Raw genomic sequence first — 22,273 nt, 5'->3', positions numbered from 1 at the left:
CGAGGTCAGAGGGATCAGTAGCTCCTGATGTATTTCTCAAACAATAATGAGCCAAACTTCACCTTTCTAAAGCAAGGTCATGGAGACCGTACACTCAAAGGAGATATAAATAAAATAGTGTGTGATTAATGCCATTGTATTCGGGATATGCAGCGTAAGAATATGAAAAAGACACAGCCAGGGATTTAACCCAGTTCCTTCAGAATCTGTGCAGAAAAACTTACTGTAATCAAAATTTATTTTAAGTACAGTTAAAAGTGAAGTTCAGCTTCCTGCAACAAGAAGACCACGTTAAAGTTAACCAGGAGAAAGTTTTATGATGATTCTGAAAAGGTTTTAGGAGAAATTTGTCAGGTTGCAAATTGAAGTCTCCACCCTGTGATGTGTCCAGGACGTGACCCTGTTGACTTTTGGGAGCTGCAGACAGAATAAAGTTCTCCTTGAAATGACCAAACATCTTCCTGGAAGAGCCTTAATTTGACTTCTTTGTCTTTTTTCAGTTTTTCTTGCTTGTAGCCAAACCTGGTCATTAATATTTCATCTGGCACGCAATGCAGTTGTTTCTGGAACGTCTTTTTCTCCTCTTGAACTGAGTGGGGAGCTTATTTGCAGGTCTTGTTTGTGGGTGAAATGCATTTACAAGGATAAAATGTAAAAGAACATTAGCAGGACTTGCAGCTGACCACAAAAGCAAAGGTTTGATGACTGGAGCAAACAAACAGCACTCAGAGGCCTGCTGGGAATACCGACTTTCCGCACAAACATGCTTTTAGCCTCGCTTCAGCCTTATCCCATAATTCATGTTGTCCTGCAGAATGTCATCCTCTGCTGGCAGAAATCAAGATTTTGCTTTTATTCCCTATTTCAACTGCCAGAAGAATTCGACTTTCTGAAAATACCCACCCACTAATGAGCCGGGTGGAATCCCTCGTGGAATGCTGGCTGGAAGTAAGAGATGATTCACATGGGAGGGTGAGGATATGCAGCTTCTGGTACCAAAAAAATGGTGATTCACCAACATTTCAAAGCATTTTTCCTTTGGTTGGGGTTTGTTCTAGCTCGAACTCAGGAGACTTTCAAACAAATTAAACCCTCTGTAAAACTGGGAAGGCAAAAGAGTTTCCTGTGAAACTGTCAATGAGAGGGTTGTAGAGAAGGAAATTATGGAGGAATGGGATGTAATGAGGCAGTTGTGCAGGTTGAAGGAAATGCCAAGTGTGCTGTTATTCCCTGTGCTCTTGAGGGAATCTCTGTTGAGGTGTACATGGTGTACAAAGAGGAAATCTTCAGCCAAGAGTCAGGCTTGGGTGAAGTGGATCTTGGCAGAGAATTAGTTGCCCTGAATTTTCTATGGAATGGTGGTCATTGCCCCCAAAACTTAGAGTGCAGAAATTTTTGGATCTTAAACCCCAAAAAATGGGTAATCAATAATAAATCTATGGTCGCAAAGCGGACCTTTTTAAAGGCTGGCATTCTGAAACTGTTTTCCAGACATAACTGGAGCGATTGGCCCCTTTTGTTGCATTGATCCTGTGTGGTTACATTTCATAAGTGACACAGACATTGTTATGAAAATAGCAGTGGCTGACACTGTGGAAGGAGACTATTACATATAATTTTTTTCCCAAGTCATTCCTTCCAGACTCATCTCTGCCTCACAAATTCAAGGAAATATGGAGGATGACTCCCTGTGCCCTGCAGCTGTCATGGTGTGTTTTGTCTCGATTACACACAGTTGAATTTTGCTGTTGAATTGTGTTTTATCTTAAATTAATCATAGAATCCCAGACAGGTTTGGGTTGGGAGGGACCTTAAAGGCTATCCCATTCCACCCCCTACCATGGGCAGGGACACCTTCCACTATCCCATGTTGCTCCAAGCCCTGTCAACCTGGCCTTGGACACTTCCAGGGATGGGGGGCAGCCACAGCTTTTCTGGGCAACCTGTGGTGGTGCCTCATCACCCTCACGGTGTTTTTCTGTCTCAGCTCATTGTCCTCCTGCATCAGGAATGTGCTTAGATTCATGTTGACCATTACATGGTCAAGCCAGTGTTTTTAATACTGAATTTTTGCTTTAATAAGCAAATGTTGTGGCCTCTCTGGGGCCAGTTTGAATTACTGAAGCTGCAGCTCTATAATTTGTTACCCTTTTTAACTGCCTGACCTTTGCAGCGTGCAGATTAAAATACAAGGTGTAACGTTCTCACCCTGGTACTGAGATGGCAGCACTTAATGGAAAAGGTTGTTGAAAATATTTTGGTTCTTCAGGGCGGCTGGATCTGGGTGAAGCTCTGGCAGGTGATGATTGTTATGCAATTGTACTGGCAGGAGCAATTAGAGGTTTACAAGTGCTTGTAAATGCTGCTATTTATAGGATGGACACTTCATTTAACCAAACTAATCTTTTCTCAGTGGGAGGAAGTGTCAGAGTGGAGAATTTCATCCCTGGGCTGGGATTGGACTGTAGTGTCCAAAAGAACAGTGTCCTTTTTTTAAAAGAAAAGCACTAGAGGCTTCCAAGAGACCTGCACATGGGGAATGGAGAAAGGAGGTTTTAAATTTTGCAGTGCTTTGGAATTTTAATATTAATGATCTGTGAGGCTTTGCAGGTCATATCTGGCTTGTGAGATTTGGAATATGTACTTTTAGTTCTCAACCTCCAGGTTTCGATCATTAAGAAGCGGAACTGAGTTTCTGACTGTAAATCTGGGAAAAGATAACTTGAATGCATTTTGTTTTTACTTTGTGAATGAATTTTTCTGGGGATGTTGTTAAGAATTAGAGCCGGTATGATGGTATTCTTGTTAATCTTTCTCTTTGAGAGACCTCAAATGTCCTCTTAAATACAACTGATGGATCCCATTGCAGTGAATAATAATGTGAATTAGGCTTAAGCCCAAGAATAGAAAAGGCCTGTTTTTTACTGAATTACTTACATGATCTACTTGGTTATAAAAGTTTCAAAAAAGGCTTTTTCCCCTCTCTTTGTATTATTTTGATTGTGCTGTAGTAAGTCATGCTCTTGTCAGTGCTCACACTCGTGGTCAAGTTATTCTGTTCTTCGTACGTGCCCAGTAAGTGATTGGATTAAATAAGAATTAGCAGAGCAGATCCCATCAGCATCTCTCCAAGGGTAGGAACCAGCAGCAGGAGGATTGCTTTGGAGAACTGACAGGGACTGCTGTGGACTGATCCGAGGGTATGGGCAGTGAGGGCAGGAAGGAGAAAAGAGAGAAGAAAACAGTTTTTAAAGACTGAATCATTTACAACAGCGGGGCATCCCTTTTGTAGGAGGGATGAAATAAACCTTGGTTTATGGTCATCTGTTCCCAGTAGCTCCTGTGGCTCATGCCAGGGAAAACCTGTAGGGCAGGGGAATATGGAAGAATCCTGGAATTGCAGAATAGTTTGAGTTGGAAGGAACATGACAGACCACCCTGTTTCAACCTCCCAACCATAGTCATGGGCAAAACTCTTTTTGCAGGAGCTGTTAATAGCTGTAGTTATACAAATCTCTTCCTGTATTTACACAATAAGGGAGCAAGTTTTGTACAGTGGAAGCAGATTTGCTGATAAAGTTGTGTCTAAAGAAGAAGAACTTTGTGTTTGGTAATTTTCTATGGAATATTCTTAGTGCAAACAGCCATGGATATTCACTGCTGGAGCCAGGCTTTCTGCATTGTTTCCATGTAATAAAATGGATCTTTGATTTTTTTTTTTTTTGGTTTTGTGTGTTTGGGTTTTTTTAATTGCAGAGAGATTTTCTTTGTGCAATTTTTATGCTTTCCATCCTTAGAGAAGACAGATGGACTTGTTTATCTGCTGAGAGGTTCAGGGACAGATTATAGATGATTTTGTTTTGTGTCATTTAAAACGTTCTTATTTATGAGCAAGGAAGTAGGCAATAATCACGTGATTCATGGTGGAAAAATTATCTGCAGGCTGCTGCTGTTGTCTTAATAGGCTTAAAGGAATTAGAAGTGATGTAAATAATAGTTGTGTGTGGAGGGTGGGCAAGTGCCAGCGACAAGGGTGTGTTTTGAGTAAAGCCTTTCCCGTGTGATTTTTTACAAAAATAACCCTGTGAAGTGAATAATCCATTTTGATTTCTAATTAAGAATGTTAATATCCTTTGTAATGATAGATCTTTTAATTAAAAATACAAACAACACCTCGGGGCATTAAGATTTAAAGGCTTGGAGGAGCCTGGAGCAGTATTTGCCTGTGCATCTCTATAAAACCCTGTGGTGGCTCAGCTTGGCCCAGGAAAAATCCCAGTTGCAGGTGTTTGGAAGCTGAGGAAGAGGAGCAGCAGAGAAGAGCCATGCCTTGATGTGCCAGGGTTTCTTTTAAAACAGGAAGTATTTCAGAAAGAATTTCGGTGCCATTTATAATTGGATTTGTGTACACAGAACATGCCCCAGCACAGCTGAGGGGAGCGAGGGCACAGCTTGGGCAGCACAGAGAGAAACAGTGCCCAGAACCGGGGACAAGGGGGTTTGGGGGCTCTGGCACACGGGATGGGGACAAGCAGGGGACAGAGGGGCAGCAGGACATGGCAGCAGGGGCAGCTTGGCCCACTGTCCCTGGGCTGAGGAGGTCAGGGAAGGGAACAACAGGTTGTAGCTGACGATGAGGGATTTACAACTGTAGTAGTACGATTACAGTAGTATTACTAAATATTAATAGCATCTGAAATCCTCCTGCAATTACGTTTATGGTTGATCTTTTTAAATTGCCCAAAATTTTGTACATTGCCAGCTTAACTAGAGATATCTTATTAGAGAGAAGTAGGTTTCTCGAAACTGAGATGCTTCGAAAGCAAGACACGATGTCCAGTGTATAGTATATGTGGCATTGATAATATGATTCCTCTTTATCAAATGTACTTTTTGAATCACAGGGACCTTTTAGTTTTCAAAGTTGGGTGATTATTTTTTCCCCCAAATATTTTGTTCTTTTTGGAATACTTGTCTGCTTTGGGCCCTGTATCTGTTACAGGGTGTCTGAATTTAAAACCTGGCAACTGACTTCGGTAGATTATGTAGGGAAAAATGGGGTCCTGTGAAGTTGGAGTGTGATGAAACTTAGGAAGGGGTAAATTGTGGGTTAGGAATGTTGGCTGGAGAAGTGTTGCACACTGTTAGCCAGGATTAGTTCTCTCATTGTATATTCACTGCCCCGCGTTCCGTTGAGGATCAAGTTTTAGTCCATTTAAGAAGCTCTGTGCTCCCTTCTTCTATTCCAAAGAAAAGGAACTACAGAATGATAGGAGGGAACTTATTCTCAGGTACTGCAAGGCAGATGCTGTTTCTACAGCTGGATTTTTCCCTTTGCAGTATTGCCTGTGAGCATTGCCCTCTTCCCAGCAACGATTCTGTTCCCTTCAGGGCACCTCCCAAACCTTTGCATCCTTGGAATGTGAGAGCATTTTAATCGGATTTTGGTGGCATTTCTTAGAATAAGGAATGGGAGAGCGAGGAAGATTCCATGAAGGTCTGTGAGATTGTGGAAGGGACAGATTGATGTGGATAAGCTGCTTGGGTTAGTGGCTATTTCAGAATGGCGAGGTCAGGGATGGCATCGGGGATAAGTGGTTGAGACAGAACTCCAAGTGGATTGGAAGATGAAAGGGAACGGGCAAGGTGAGCGGAGTTCATTTGCCTGCCTGAGAGAGGGAGCACAAACAGGGACAAAAATAAATCCCTGCATTTCAGTGCCAGTGTGGGCTAAGTCTGGTCAAGGGAAGCTGAAGGTGAAATGACCATTTCTGCAAACTGCAGACCCAGGAGGGCAAGATCCTGGTTGGGGTCTTTAATAATCACATGCAGGGAGCTCCATACAGAATCTACAAATAAGTATATTTATATGGTAAATTCACACCAAAATAGGGCTGGTGAGAAGTGTCCAAAAGTGCCCTTGAGACAAAAGGGTAGCAACCTAAAATTGAGCCCCTGCCTACAAAATACTGCATAAATTTCCTAAAAATGAAGAGTATGACATCTTTTAAAGGAAAAAAATCATGTAACCTTACCTAGCCACTTGCATCTACTACAAATTTAAATATATTTTTTATTAGGAAAATTCAGGTTACTTCTTGTAGCTGGAATTCTAATTACTTCAGGTTTTCCCTCAACTCTGCAGTAAGAATTTAATTAGAGCCAAAGCTCTTCTCCTGTGTTTGCTGGCAAAATACTGGAGAAAATTGCTTTGTCATGGTAAAAGTCCCATTTTGATGGAAAATCAGCCGTTTGCAGGTCAGCTGCTCAGGTAGCACCTCACAGACTGCTGTCCCAGAAAGGAGCTTTGCAATAGAAAGTAAATTACAGTAATTGAGATTATAGTAATGCAGAGCTCTGTGTTTAACCAGTGATTGACAGCACTTGGATTTGCAAGCAGTCTCTCTGAAATGTGGTTTTAACTGTGTTCAGATTTAGCATGTCTGCTGTGCAGCCTGAGTTATTCTCCCTTCACCTTTCTGTTACACATTTTAGTGGTATTTTCTTGTTGGTTCTTTAATAACTGTTTGAAAAATAAACATTTTTCTGCTTTATACAGTTCCATCAGGTGACTTTATACTTGGGAACCAGCTTTTTTTTCTTTAAAATGCTCTGGATTTTTGTCTCCATGGCATTACCTGTGTAGGTCTGGGTATGTGCCACACCCGACTCTGAACTCTGTTTATTTGCAGGTGAGGTCTGGGCAGTGTCTCTGCAGTGATTGCCTTTCCTGTCCTTAATGTGACAGAGCTCTTGTCACTATGAGAAGGGATTCGGACCCCATGGGTTGGTTGCAGCAGCAAATGCAAATTATGGTAAGTGGGAGAGTGGGGATTTGTAGGATTATGTTTATTTGCATTGTTTAGTTCTGGGCCTTGGCTATTAGATAACAAATAACACCTTCAGTCACACTAATCCTGATATTTTTGGCAGTTTGAAAGTATACACTCAATGCACCTGGCCAGCTGCTTATGTTGTAAAGAAGAGTTGACATTTCTACATCAATGTGGAATCTTGGAGTGATTTGGGTTGGAAGGAACCTTAAAGCTCATATTGTTCAAATCCTGCCATGAGCAGGGACACCTTCCACCTTCCAGGTTGCTCAAAGCTCCATCCAACATGTCCTTACACACTTTCAGGGATGGGGAGTCCACAAGTTCTCTTGAGACCTCTGCTTCAAAAAAATAAATTAATTCATTTCTTTCTAAGTGTCTCGGCCTTTAAAATGTACTCCACCAATGGGACCTCAGTGCTGTGCAGAGGCTCTTGCAGGATTTGTGATATATTTGGTTGTTGGGCCAAATCAGTGAATAATGGTGTTTCTTGCTGTTTTTTAAAGGAAAAGGAACACTGTGTCTTTCAGCGTGATACACTCTGGAAACAGCATCTCTGAAAGGCACCTTGATATGAGTTTGCTTCCTCTTGAATTTAAATGAGAATGATGATATTTGATCTTCATGCTGACTCTGCATCAATAACTTGCATTTTTCTTTCTTTTTTTTTTTTTTTGCAGACTCTTTTTCCTTGTTGGAGTTTTTCAGTTCTGTTGGATGTGTAATTCCAGCTATGGCAACAAGAGTAGAAATAAACTCTCCTTTGGCGTCTTTGACGGCAGTCCCTGACCTGACTGAGCTCCGGAGCGAGGACAAGGCGCAGCGTGTGTACGTCAGCGTGCTTTCGGATGCGAGCAACAAGGCCAAGGAGGCTCCAGCATCCCTGACTCTCGAAGAGAACAAGAAGTTTGGGAGTTCCTTGAGATCCGCAACGATGCCGTCGCTGGGATCGAGGCCAAGGCTTTTCCCAAAGCCCTTTTCTAAAGAGAAGCCTCCAGAGGCTTTTGCGAATGTTAAGCCCCCTGTCCCAGCTTTCAGATCCAGCGGTCGGATCAGAACGGCCACTGAGGAAACGTCATCTGTGAAGGTGTTCAGTGGAAATGTTCCTCCGTTAGTAGATCAGAAGGTGATCGAAACTGAAAATCAGGCTGACAGTGACGTGGTCACAAACATGACTTTCTACACTGGGCCCAGTGCCAACACGGTCATTCTGTTTGAGCCAGCGGGGCCAGAGCAGGCCAAGGTCAGCCTGGCCCAGGAGAAGAGGGCTCAGGACCGCAGAGGATTTGCTGCTCTGCAGACAAAGGACCTTCAGTGCAGTGTGAAGCTGGAGAAACCATCTGAGACATCCAGGAACCCTGAAGGATCTATCCATAGGCAGATGTCGTTTTCCTCCAGTCTCAGACCTGTCTCTTGGAACTCCCTCAAAACTGGGGAAAAAAAAGATGCCCGTGAAGTTCACCCAGGGGAGAAAAACAGTGATGATGCAAATAATCTCAACAATAAAGTTGATTTCTCTATTGATGTCCAGCAAAGGGCAAAACATAGACCAGTGTCTGCTATTTTTCTGGAATCCTTACGAGATCAAAAGCATCATGCTGCGGAAGCTTCTGAGGAAAAATCTCCCCCGGAGAAATCTGGGGTTAGAAAACCAAGGCCTTTGTCCATGGACCTGACGGCCAAGTTTGAACATAAAGATCTTTCTTCTTGCAAGAAGACTTGTTCATCCCATGAAAGCAAGGAAAACGTATCCATAATTACTTTTACTGATGTGGGTTGTCATGATCAGTCTGAAATGGGGCCAAAATCTGAAGAAACTGAATTTAATAAAAGCAGTTCTTCTAAGACAAATTTGAAATGCAGTAGTCAGGACATTGGCATTCTAAGTAATGGGAAATACACGTGGGAAACGAAACTTAAATCTAAAAGTGAACAAATTGAGACAAACCCAGAAATAACTACTAACTTGCACAGTTCTGAAAGGAGCCCTGAAACAACCAGTGAAAGCAGAACTAATAAGGGGGGGAAAAGAGCAGATCAGAAGGAAACGTACACGTTTCTAGACTGTGAAAGCCCTGCACCTTCCTCAGAAAAAGAGAGTAATATCTTAAGAGGAAGTGTCAAAAAACACATTAGTTTGTTTACTTCAGAAAATCCCGGTCCCGCAGTGGATACGGAGCCTCTCCCAGCAAGTGCCGAGAAGGAGAACAGGTGTGTGACCATCCAGCAGAGAATCAAGGAGCTGACAGCAGAAAACGCCGACGTTAAGGGGGGGAACCTGCGCAGGTCACCGCAGTCACGGCCGCTCTCCGCCGACCTCACAAAGCTGTAAGTTGCAGAGAAGTTCTGTTTAATCCTCTTAACTTCGTGTCGTTCAGTAAAACTTGCTCTCTCAGTCCAGTAAAATAGCTGATCATTTGGCTTCCACTGAATGTAGTTCTTCATGCTGTTATTCTTGAGCCCCTTTCCTGCCTTTTCGTACCCGAAAAGAGAGAAAAATTAATGAAGTATGCTCTGATAACTAAAAGAAATAAATAAATCTGCCAATACTGTGGCCTTTGCATGCAGCTGTAACTGTAGATCCATGATTAACATTTCCTGCATTTTACAATCTTGAGGTGAGCCTGTGGATTGCCAGCTCATGGACTGGGAAGAAGGCAAAAGAATGGTCCTCCTGGCAGCGGTATGGGGAGTCAGGATTTCAGGCAGGCAGGAGTCTGATTTCACTGTTGGCATCAAAATAGACAAATTTAACTGAGGCATGAGATTAACATCTCTTTTCACAGAATCACTGAGGTTGGAAAAGACCTCCAAGATCATCAAGTCCAACCGTTCACTGATCACCACCTTGTCAACAAGAGGTGCTATAGTTCATTATGTATCTCTGAATCTTCTACTATAAAATAGGCTGCATAACTAACAGCTTTTTGGGAAACAACAATCCTTCGGTCTAGATACAATTAAACCAGCAAATACAGTAACTTTCTATGAAACAATGATGTTTCTCCATTAAGAAATGAAATTTGTTGGAGAGTTTCTACCAGTCTGCTTTGGTGAGCAGTGAACCTGCTTACTGACTAACTGGACTAAAGAAGTAATAAGTTTTTTGCTTTAGGTTTTCAAGTCCAACATCAAGCAGTGAAGCAAAGCCTGAGAAACCTGCTGAAGCCAGAACTGACCCTACCCATGAAACGCGGGAAAATCCAAAAGTAAGGAAGTGGCACAGCGAGTGGGCTCCAGCTGGGATTGCACTGGGAGGGCAGTGAGTGCTGTCCTGTTCTGTGTGACTTTTAAATGGGTATTGAGAGTTTTATTGCTGACACAATCCCAGTGGGTTTACTGGTGTGAGTCTGTCTTTAGGACGCACCAATAAAGTAGAGGAGTATCATGTTTGCTGAGCTGGTAAAGTTCATTGTGCACACTGCTAAATGTATGATTGGTATGGAGGGAGAAGGATTTTATGTGCTATTCTTAAAGAATTCTAACACGTGAAACCACGCAGTGAATCACCTGTGGCTGTGGTGGGTTTGTGCTGTGATTATTCTTTATTTTCTCCAAGCAGAGCATTAGGATTGTGCATTCCTACATCCTAGTCACAGCTCCTGATTAATCACAGCCTGGACCTTGCGTGTCAGTCTCCTCAACAACAATAACTTGAGCAGTTTAGACAATAGAGTGTTCCAGGGAAAGTGATGATTTGCTGTGGAAGCTTTAGGCTCTCTTTGTTTCTAAGCAACACCTCGGTGTTTCAAAACAGAACTTCTCTGCTGACACTTTTTAGCAGAGGAGATTTAAAGTAGTTTAAGGTTGTTTTGTTGTGAGTTCTCGTGACTGTGCTTTTTTCCTGTCTAAGATAGGAATATATGGTAAGGAAACTAGGAGCTACAGGTGCAAAGTTTCTGTAGCTTAGTGTTATTTTCAAGAAGAGCAATTTTTTTTTTAAAAGGAAATCTTTCATTAATGAAAGACAAGAAAGTAGGATTAAAAAAATTCCCCTGAATTCCTAGAATAATATAGGTCAGACTTAGAAATCTTTATAAATGTCTTCAGTGTTAATTTTCTGACATTCTTCAGCTTTTTTAAGAGAATCTGGAGTCAACTCCAAGTTTTAAATTTTAAACTTGAAAAGAACATTGAACTCTTGTAAGACCTCCAGTGTTCTTTGATTCCCTGTGTTGCACAGAGTAGTTGCAAGTAAGTTTTACCATAAACTTTATTGCACATCTTTGAATAAACTCTCTTAACTGTTGGATTTTCTCATTCCAGAGTAAGGAGCTGAAGGTTGCACAAGGCACAGATTTCACAGAAGCACATGTTCCTGGGAAGCCTTGGAAATCCCGGCACATTTCAAAGATAACCAATACACCTGATCAGCTAGAGAGGAAAGGAAGCTTCCTTGGGGATGCTCAGCATTTCTCTCAGCAAAGTGAAAGTTCTGTCTTGTTCACAAGCAGTTTGGAAAAAAAATTAAACCCAGCACTTCTGGAAAAGCCCTTCATTAAAACTGTCCGAGCCACCATGTTTGAGCACAATGTGCAGAGACACAGCGTTGCTGTTGAGCACTCTGGGGCTGATGCTGCACTGAAAAGGAACCAGGAGCCTGAGGCAAAGCAAGACGTGGTGGTTTTGGGGCCCAGCAGACGATCGTGGATGGGAGAAGGGGAGGAAACTACCACTGCAAAGAAGGAGCATTACAAGCCATCTGATTCATCCAAACACGCAGCAGATGCAGAGAAAAGTGGCAAACCAGCTTGTTCAAGTGAAGACAAGAAAATGATTCTCTTAGAAAAATCGTCGGTTGAGAAAAGTGAAAAACCCACTGCTAAAAATGCAGAAGAGTCTCTAATTTACCAACGAATAGAGCCCAGGTATGAAGTCTTTCAGACGTGTGGGGAAAGGGCTCTTAGTGAAGCCATCACAATGGCTCCTGAGAAAAAGGCCATGACACTCAGAGCTAGAAAATCATCTGTGAAAGAGAATAAAACTGATGAGGATGTTGGACACACGGGGCAGTCAGTGAGGGCAAGTAGTCACAGTCTCTGCTTGAAAGAAGATACTGTTATTTCAGAAGCTAGAGAGGTAAAAGTTCTTACAAGCAAGGCTGTGTTGAGAGAACCTAATGATTTTCTCTCCAGTGAATGCACTTTACCTGAACAGAAAAAGGACTCTGATAAAACAGAACCTGATTCGCTGTTAATAGTAACTGAGAAAATACCTTATTCCACAAACAAAAGTAAAGTTTTAGGAATTAATGAGAAAATAAACAAGCTACATTCTGAAATTAGAAGTGATAAGAGTGAAGTCTCTTCCATAGATAAAGCAGAGAAGTCTAATGTGGTGAAATGCTCTTCTGAGAAAAGGAGTTTTCGGGCAGGTGGGACAGGCATTTATGAATTCAGAACCAACCTGGATCGTGAAGTTGTTTCAACAAGTGCGAGTAAACATGGGGCCCATTCTTCCTCAGGGCTTTCAGCTGGACAATTTTTTAAACCTTCCACTAGCCACCATTCTAATGCACAAGTACAAACCATAAATAAAGAGGAATCTGGGTCCTTTGGGTTAAGGAAAAGTCTGGACTTTAATTTCAAAGAGCGAGACTTTAGCTTGGCCAGTGCAGCTCCTGAAAACAGTGAAAAACTCAGAGTAACAGATCCAGAAGAGAAAGTCAGGAGAAGCAGAAGTAGTGTTTCTGACTTGAAGATTTCTGAAAGGTGGAGGAGGAGGACCTTGCCTCAGGAGTCAGCCAAGGCAGAAGAAGTTGTGTGGCTCACTCCTGAAAATATCAAGAGGCTGAGTCGGACAGATTTATTGCAGTTGGATGAGGATTCACTTAAAAAGAGAAACAAAAATATCAAAGAAGGGCTGGAAGGGAGTGAGGCAAACCAGGCTGTTCTTGGCAGTTCTGATGATTACTTGAAACATCAGAGTTCTGTCTTCGAGCCAAAGGCAACTTTTTTTGCAGTGACTTATCAGATTCCTGGTATCAAAAAAGAGAAAAGCTTTGTTGGTGCTCCTAGTGCAAGTGAAATTAATACAGTTTCCAGTCCAAGTGGGGGAGCAGCAATTAATCTGGACCCTGTTTTTCCAGGAAGGTCCAAACCGGTATTGCAGCAACCAAATAAAAATGTGATGAGTACAACTTGTAGAGAGGACTCCCGGGAAGTGCATATTAGCAAGGATTGGGTCAAGGAAGACAACAAAGATGCTGTTTTATCCAAAAATGTTGCATTTGGTAATTTTCATATGTCTCGGAAGGATAACCAACAGCATCCTGAAAAAGGTCCGGATCATTCTAAAGAGAAAATTATAGATGTTGATGCTTTCCTGTTAAAACAGAACCTGGAAAACACAGTTCAAATTGATCTCAAAAGCAGCAGAAGGAAAGTCTCCTCTTCCTATGAACCCCGGTCCCCCCCATGTTCAGCACAGCTATGTAAAGACACTGAACCAGGCCCCCAGAAAAGGAGTGAAAATAATCCTGATTTACCTGTCAGGAGGGCTGAGGATAGTTACAGATCCCAAATTCTCGATATTGATGCACTTATGGCAGAATATAAAGAAGAGTCAGCCAAGGCCAGTAAAGTTCAAGATAAGCTCTCTGAAGATCTCAGCTCATTGAGTAGGGAGAAATCAAAGAACAAAAGAAATGTGTCTGATAGGACGAGTCTTTCCTACAGCTGGAACGAGTGGAAGAGTAGATCAGATCACTCTTCTGTTAATAACAAAGCAGGTGAGTGTGTAGAAGAGCAGCACAGGCCAGAGAAACTAATTCTAAATGAAAAGAGCAAAGAGAAACTGGAATTACGTAGCCCTGACTTTGATAAACTGAAGTCCAAAGACAGAAAGTTCAGCCCTCCTTACTGGGGAAACCCCAGCATCTTCTTCTCAGAAAAGTTTGTAAATTCATCTGTGGAATTCAGTAGGAAGAAAACTTTCATCGTTGATGAGGACGAGGAAGTGAATTTAACCTCCAGGAATCAGAGTCCAAAATTCGTAATTGAGAAGGTGCAGCCTGTAAACGTAGTGGGGACAGACCAGAGGCTGGAAGCCAATTTTGCTTCCAAGTTGTCCATAAAGGCAGATGATGGGCTTTTACAGAAGAGGTTGGTGACAAAAGAACAGTTCTTGGAGGTGTCTCCAGAGGGTGACTGGAGCAAAAACGTAGTGAGGAGCTCCACAGTGAGGAGCAAAGACAACGCAAATAAGGCGACATGTGAGAGCGACTCTTCCAGTGTGAAGATTAAAACTGATTGGAGGAGCTACACGTCTGGTTTTGGGACGGCACCCCCGGATTTGAGACGATCCTACTCGGAAAAATGCCGCCAAGGAAGAGACAGTCTGCCACTGATGCAGGAGGTGAGGGGAAGGAAGGATCTACATCAGTCCAGGCAGAGCTTCCCCCTGGAAAGTGTGGATCATGGGTGGAAACACAAGGTGTCAACTCCGTCAGAACTGTTCTTCCATGAAGATAAAAAGGTATTTCCAAATGGTGTCAAAGTGTTTCCTGTAACTGAAACTGAACTTTATTTATTAAAGCCTTTCTTGTGTCTCATACCACTTTTCAGCACCAGCTGTGACTCTGCAGCAAGGGAGCAGGTTCATACTTTTCACTAGAGTTCATTTCCTTTTGGGTTCTGTTTTCTTGAGGAATGTGTGTTGTATTAAATGGCCAGATTTTTGGTGTAAGTCTATAAATATTTATTGATGTTTCCATGGAAAGCTTGAAAAAGCTTTAAAACGTGTGTTTATTATATTATTAATGCTATGAACCTGGGATGTTAAATTGTTAACTCTCCAATTTTATATTTACTTGAAAAGAAGTTATTTCATTTATTTTATAAGTTGTCAGCAGTGATCTTTTTGGACCTCCCTTTGTTTTTGTTTTTTTTGTCTTTTTCTGAATGAAGCAAATATTATTTTGTCTGTGGAACTCCACTGCTGATAGTGACTTTGGTGAGAGGCAAGAGATTCCCTTATCACAGTGACAATGTGAATGCAATCCAAAGGTTGGACGTGATGAACTTTTCCAACCTTAATAATTCTGTGATTAAAGCATAGGATGTTCATGGCTATATATCTGACAGCATTCACAACTGCATTTTACAGGCTTCTAGGAAAGAGTGGACCAAGCAGAGTTCAGACAAAACAGAGGGAACAGACTTTTCCTCAGTGTCTGCCCAGAGGAGCCGCCACAGTTTCTATAAGGAGAGAAGAGTGGATTTCGGGACGGTAGGTGATCTTGGAGGAGGTTTTTGGGAGGGATGAGGGAGGTGCAGCTGTTTCCCTTCTTGCAAAGGCCTGTGACAGAAAGTGTGTGTGCCTGGCAGAGATGCACTTGCTGGGGAGTTGAAGTAGCAAGAGGGTGCTCCTCCTTGGGATCCCACTGCTCCCTGCCAACCCTTCACACGCAAAACATCAGCCATGTAGCTTGTTCATTTTGCTTCCTAAGTGAGGAATTTTCACCCTGAACTCTTAAGAACTCTCTAGAGCATTGTGCTTTTTTGTTGGTTTCTCAGATATTGAAAATGACTTGATTTCAGATTTTTATTTCTGGAAAATTGTGCAGACAAACAGAACCGTGTCAGTGCCTGAGAAATGGAGGGGTTTAATTTTCTTTCTGTAGGCAACACACAGAGAAGTGTTTCTGTGAAGGATCACAGCTGACATTTTGGGTAGTCTGATGTGTCTCTAATACACATAATTTTGGGGTGAATTCCCACTTACCGTTGTTGGGTGATACTCTCAGAAGGATGTCCTGACTTTAGCCCACAGATAAATCTATGTTGGGAGATAGCACCCTCCATCCAGCTGTTGTCCTGAAATAACAAAACAAAGGTCTGGATGTTCCAAAAAATACATGATAAATGAAATACCAACATTTTATGAGGGAAATAAAGGACCTGAAAAGGGGAGACTGAAGGGTGTTGCCACTCTGACTGTACCAAGGTCAACCCTCCCCTGTCCTCTCTCTCTGGCAGCATATTGTGTGGTGAGGAGCTGCACTGCCCTCTGCAGAGGCCCTGTTCTGTCATTACTCACTCTGTTTGCAGCCCTTTACCAGAGAGCACACAAAAAGATAAAAAAAGAGAGGGACTGAGTTCTCTTTTCTAGTAGAGAAAAAGCAAGGACCCAAACCTATGAGGATTTTATAAAAAAGTCTCCTAATAGGGGTTTTGGAAACAGGCTCATTTTGTTCTTCAGTTCTAGTCTTAAAACTTCATGGAAGGTATGCAAAGGCTGATGACCCCTTCTCTTTTCCATTCCTAGCGTGGGCTTCATCTAAGGAGGAGTTTGGGTTATTTACAGAATTGGCAGTTATCATTTAATTCCTAGAAGTTGTTACATGCCATCAGCTTATGGTGCAAATGTGTAAAGGTGTCATTGGCAAGGTAGGATATGTGGGAGAGAAGTGCTGTCAGAAGGAGTGCTGGGATAACTGAACTGTTCAGGTGCTGTACTGGAATAAATATGACTGTTATTCTCCAACTTGGTGGTTAACTGGGAGGTTACTCAGAATAATCCTTTAACTTCACCAAATGTAGCCTGAGACAGGAAAGGAAGGTGGGAAAGGAAGGCTCAGCCCCAGGAAAATAGAAAATTCTTCCGTGTGTGGCACCCCCTGGAATTCAGTAGGCTCTGAATGCTTTACTCCTCTGTGTTGCTTTATAAAGCCTCACAGGGTGTGTTTGGTGTGCAGTGCCCTGGCAGCCAAAGGGGAGCTTGGTCCTCCTGTGTGTGAAGTGTGAGCGAGAAGGTGCGTGGAAGGGGCTTTTACCTGCGTTTGGGAGGTGGAAAACTCACCACACTCGTGTCTTCCTAAGCCCCACACAGATACCACAGCAGATTATGTAAAACCAAACCATTTCTTGTGCACAAAGGTTATGCCTTCGTTACATTTGGAGAAAATACGGACTTTGGGCGTGGAGTCGCTGTTTCAGCAGCACGTTCCAACACTCCCCTCTGGTGGAGAGACACATCGCAGTGCATGTGAGGTGGAAGAACACGAGGGGTCAGGAATGAGCCACGGCAGAGTCACAGTTAAATCACGTATTTCCTCGGAATTTGCACACGATCTCTGTTTCCTCTGGTGCCCTTGTAAAGGAGGATTAGATGGAAACGTGACATAGTGCTGCCGTTTGGTTTGAGTGGTTTCTGGTCTGTGCAGCTGGGAAGTTATTTTTCTTGTGACATAGTAACAAAAAGTATTCTGCAGTACATACTCTTGGTTGCTCAGGATATTGATATTTGTTCGAGTGGGACTGAGAGCTCAAAGCGACAAGTGTTATTGTAGAATGAATGATTCACTTTGATTCACATTCACCACTGAAGCAGTGTGATAATGATATTCTTTGGTATTTGACAAACCAGCTTACGTGAATATCCATTTGTTGCATTATTCCCCATTATGCCCCATAATTGCTGTATTTATGATAACAAACAACTGCTTGAATGACATTTGCCAGGACAGCTAATGAACGAGGTTCTTATGGTTTTATATGGAAGCAAGGAGCAGTAGTATCATTTTACCTCTGGAGAAGTAATTTCTTTATGATGATATTCCAGGGATTCTACTGTAATTAGGTTGTTTTTCAAAACATTACAAAGGACAGCTTTGAAATCAAACCATTACAGTATATTTGACAATATGGGATTAGTGTTTCAAATTGCAAAGGATGATACTCTTGAGATTTAACACTCATCTAAATTGCATTTTTTAGCTGCTTTGAGTTAAAAAACAGAGTAATGCTTTTATAAAAATTCCTGTATCACTGCTAGGCTTACATCATGTCATCATCTGTGGTTTTACTATGGGTGGTACTTGTCTCTCTGTGTTTTAGCCCTTCTGCAGCACAGTGTAGATGTAAAAATGAAGTTGTTTTCATGTTTGCTCTGAACAGAGTGGGAGTTTTATCTCACTGAATCAACTCCACATCTCAGACCCTGTAGCAGGCAGAGCTCACCTGCACAGGTCGGGGCCTCGGACTGTTGTGGGGGTCTTTTCTTTTAGAGCTGGAATGCAGGTGGAGAGATAGATGTAACCACCTGCAGCATCCAAACCCTCTCTGGTTTGTAGCTGTGGTTGGACACTTGGAGCTGCCCAGGAAGGCTCTGTCCCTGCAGCGTGTCAGGGACAAGCCCTGGGAGTTCAGGAGGTGTTAACAAGTATTGAATGTCCTGAACTGCAGTGATCCCATCACAGCTGACACAGGGCTTTAACCTTCTGACGTTCAGTCACAAACCTCAATTCCTGATTGAGTCATCAAGGCTGATAGAAGTCTTGGGAACTAAAACCTGAGGAATGTGTGCTGGGACTCATCCTCCAAATACAGTAGCTGTGGTTGTGCTGGGAGGACACCTTCAGCTGGAAACGGAGCAGCTTTAGAGCAGCTGTGGGTTATAACCAACATTGCTGCTTTGGGGAGTTAGAAAAGAGCACTCTGCTACTAAAACTGATGTGGACATGAATTATTTGGAAGTCTCTCCTCATATTATTTATTTATTTTACATTAAACTTTGAGGGGGTTTGTCCTTTGGGGAGGAAAATCTCTCTACTGGTCTCCACAGAAAGAGGCATTTATTTAAGACTGTGATGTGTGGGTGGAGGAGGGTTTGTTGAAGAAAGTCATGAGCTGACTCTTAAAATATTTTGGAAATTAACTGCAAGCGAGAGAAGATAAATATTTTATAAACATATGCAGATGAATTTATAGTTTGGCTGTCGCAGTTCACCAGTTGTTTCCAGTTCTGCCCGTGACAAGTCTTTCTCCTGCCCACTGAAAACCAAACCTTCTCTTTTTTGCATTCTGTATAGCCTCTAATATTGCAGCTTTGCTCCTTCCCAGGTGGAAATGGGATGTACTGAAACCCATCATGTATGAGTTGCTACCCAAAAACTGACTGAGCCTGGAAGAAAATCAACATAATTTGTCAGCACTGCAGGATCTTATGGGCGGTGATTAGAAAATGAGGAGTATTTTTCTCAAAGTACCAAAATTTCAAGGAAAGCAGGCTGCAGCATCCTGGAAGCTGTTTTGTGTCACCTCTATCTTGTCCCTCCCAGGGAAAGTTGAGAGCTGGAGGAGTGCTATGAGGGGACAGGCAGTTGGGACGTGAGTGCTGGGAGGGGACAGGCAGTGGGGCCCTCTGTGATGGGCTCCTGGCACTTACCTTTCTTTTTCCCATCAAAAAAAGGACATAGGTAAAAAAAGCAGTGTTACAGTTCCCATTTCTGCTCTTCACAAACCACCCACAGCTGATGTCCATCAACTCCACCATTTCCTATTTGTAAACCCAGCCCGAGGAGGTGGTTAAAACTCGTCTGCCTGGGTTTTCTTCCTTTTTTGGCAGTTTTCATTTGCTGGGAACATTCCAGGGGTGTATAAAAAGCCACTTTGTTGTGTCTGTTTCTTCTCGTTCACAAAAGACATTTTTATGTTAAAAGAGCATAAAAGCAGGAGCTTTTCTTGCACGTGTGGGTTTTTCTTGTACATCACCGAAAAACAAGGTCAGCGAGCGGCCCCGATGGCGTTAAGAGTGTTTCATAACCAACCCTGCAAACCAAGGGGGTTTAGAGCTTCTCTTTCCTTCTGAAGGGCTTTTTACTGCAAAACCCAAAGTCCTGTCACTAATTCTAGCCTTACCCATTCCGGATTATGGGGATGGGAGCACTGGGAGCACTCAGATGCTCGATAATAAGTGGGTGAGTCACGTGCTGCCGGTGGCTCAGCGACTGCTTCTGAGTAGCCCCAGAATGTGTTAAAGGCGCCGAGCCCGCGGTGACGTGGGGCCCACAGACACACACGGTACATTATTCATGTTGCTTTTAATTGCTCCAGTCTGCTTTTAAGTTGTGCTGGAGGCGGGGAGAGCAGGGAGGCTGCCTGGAGCGGGGATGGCTTTGCGTTAACTCGGCGCTCTGAAAATGGAGTATTATTACTGTCCCCGGCTGCTGAAGTTCCTGCAGTACCTGTGGGTAAGTGTGCTCTTAATGGCACTCTGCTTCCTGAGCTGGGTGTTCCCAGAAATCCTGGGAATGTTCATATGTAGGGAAGGCTTTACTTGGCAGTTCTTTTCTGAGTAGTAACATGAAACTTGGTATTTATTTAAGAAGGGCTATTTTATCTTTAATACTCATTTCAAACTTCAGACTACTCGAATGTGCCTCAGATAACCCTCTTGGGAGTAAAAATCTTCCTTGTTAATCCCTATCCATGGGAATTGTAGTTCAGCTTGCTGTATATTAGGAATATTCTTCCCTCATTGTGTCAAAGGTCTCTCTGGCCTCCAGGGCTGCTACCCTAGGACTGTCCTGCCCTGCTGCTGCCTCCAGCCACCGCCTGCTATTCCAGTAAAAGGACCTGTGCTCTTGGCTTTGGGAGGGTGTAATTGTACAATTCCTTCCTCCTTTTTAATTTGACTGTTCATAGGTTTTGATGTCTCGGTGATCACTTCCTCTTCAAACACTCTTCAGAGCTCTCTGTCATGAAAAGCTCTTTTTAACAGGCTGCTCTGACAGTGCTGCCCTGCCAGCTCTGCACAGTGACTGCTGTGTGTCTGAAATTTTCACATTTATAAAACATAAATTGGATTTGTAAAGCCTTTATGAATAGGTACTATATTGCTTTGAACTAATTACTTAATATTTTAATTTCTCCTGTACTAATCAAAGATCAGTTTTCATTTGTTTGTTGTAGCTTGCGATTAATCTCAACTTTTTCAGCTGTAAATTCAGTGTGTAATCAGGACTGACACCGAACCTTTTCCTGTCAGCTGTTTGCTGTTGCATTTTGAAAATCTAGTAAGAGATTCCTTCCCTCACATTGAGTTTTATACCTTGTGCTTTGATCAGGTGTGAGGTGAGATTGCCTACTGCAAATTTCTGGCTGCTGGGAGAGGATAGTGAAGAACCTCCTGTTGGAGACTGTAGTAGTGTAAAGCATAGAAGTGTTTGGACATTGTTTTTTTTTTTGAGCAGCTAGATTTTAGGAGATGAGCTTTCTTTAAATTGCATACTAAACAATTAGTCATTAGTGTGATGAGGGGGTGGATGTTCATCGTGCTTTGCCAGTGTGAGAAGTCTGAAAGGGCTCTCTCCCTGCTCTTGCTTTTACATGTGATTTTCCATAAGGCCAGGGAAAAACCCCAAATCAGCCCAAACTTTGGATCAGTCCAGAAGGTCCCTGGGATGGTGGGATCTAATATTGTGCATTTCTAGTCTGTAACAGAACAGGTATGTTGTATTTTCTGGGTGTATATTCCATTTTAGAGGCCTTGAAGTATTCCTTAGGTGCTGTCATTCGTGCACACTCTCTTGATACGTTGCAAGGAAATACTGGAAAGGAAGTTGTGATATTCATGTTATTAAAAAAGAAATTTAAGGGACAAGCACAGTTGTGCCTTCTGTCACTTTCTGTGCTGCTGTTGCAGCTGAAGGAGATATTTATCAGTTCTCTCTACTTACAACCAAGGGTAACCAGAGATGTTGGGGTTGGTTGTCAAGTGTTATTTAATCTGTCTTGGGGAGCTAAGATGCTTTATTCATTAGGCAAACGTACCTGGAGAAGCTGTAACTCTTAATTAAAAAATATTTTAATGATAATCTATTTTTAAAGCTACTTGAGTTACTGGTAGGTTGCATCCTCTCTGCTGTATTTGTTTTACTTCTGCAGTGGTGGGGTTGTTGGCCATCACTGGACCCACTCAGTGCCAGCTCTCTCCTCATTCTTTGCTGATTCCTCTTCTAATCTTGAAACAGGATGTGTCTTATTGTGACAAATAGTATTTCCTGAGCACAGCAGAGTTTGTGGTCTGCCCAAGTCCATGTGAAATGGTGACTGACGACCAAGAAGTCTGGGCCCTGTGTCCTCTGGGTGAGTGACAGCTCTTGAGTTTCTGAGAAGTGTCTTTGTGTGCAGCAAAATGTTTTGTTCCACGGGTTGTATTAGATGTCCAGTAACTGAACCTTGAGCTCCCTTTTCAGTTTGAGTGTAATAATGAGAAGAGGAGCAAGTTTATCAAACCTGGATCATTTACACTCCTAACAAGGTGTCCTGCAAGGCTTGGAAATAAGGTTCCTTCTTGGCTGGTGTTTTGTGTAGCCCAGTGCATCACACTAACACAGGAATTACTGAGGGTCAGGTTCCTTGGGAAGTCTGAAGAGTGGACTTCTGATGGCAGAAGATGGACTAAGGAGAGCTAGTGTTGCTGCAGCTGTGCCAAGTAGCAGAAAGCCAGAACAGTGAGAGACGAAAGCCAAGAGTGCAGGTGGACCTTGGGGATTGCAGCATAAGCTTTTAGGAGCTTCTAGGAGGGCTCTTTGAGAATCATAGAATCATAATCATAGAATGATTTGGGTTAGAAGGGACCTTAAAGCCCATCTCATTCCACCCCTGGCCTTGGCCAGGGACACCTTCCACTATCCCAGGTTGCTCCAAGCCCCA

General features: G+C 42.7%; 1 protein-coding gene across 4 annotated transcripts in view; it reads left to right on the top strand.

Moving 5' to 3' along the window:
* The window catches only part of KIAA1671 (KIAA1671 ortholog), a 71,188-nt gene that overhangs the window by 15,010 nt on the left and 33,905 nt on the right, over positions 1-22,273 (top strand). For all 4 annotated transcript variants that reach the window (XM_032706040.1, XM_032706041.1, XM_032706042.1 and 1 more), the window contains 5 exons: positions 6,693-6,815; positions 7,514-9,161; positions 9,949-10,042; positions 11,100-14,309; positions 14,940-15,062. In XM_032706040.1, coding sequence (XP_032561931.1) covers positions 7,567-9,161; positions 9,949-10,042; positions 11,100-14,309; positions 14,940-15,062 — 5,022 coding nt within the window. In that variant the 5' untranslated portion in view covers positions 6,693-6,815; positions 7,514-7,566. The remainder of the gene's footprint in view (positions 1-6,692; positions 6,816-7,513; positions 9,162-9,948; positions 10,043-11,099; positions 14,310-14,939; positions 15,063-22,273) is intronic.

This window comes from Chiroxiphia lanceolata, chromosome 18 (genome assembly GCF_009829145.1).
Source record: "Chiroxiphia lanceolata isolate bChiLan1 chromosome 18, bChiLan1.pri, whole genome shotgun sequence".
Taxonomy (NCBI): domain Eukaryota; kingdom Metazoa; phylum Chordata; class Aves; order Passeriformes; family Pipridae; genus Chiroxiphia; species Chiroxiphia lanceolata.
This window is presented reverse-complemented; position numbering and strand designations above follow the sequence as displayed.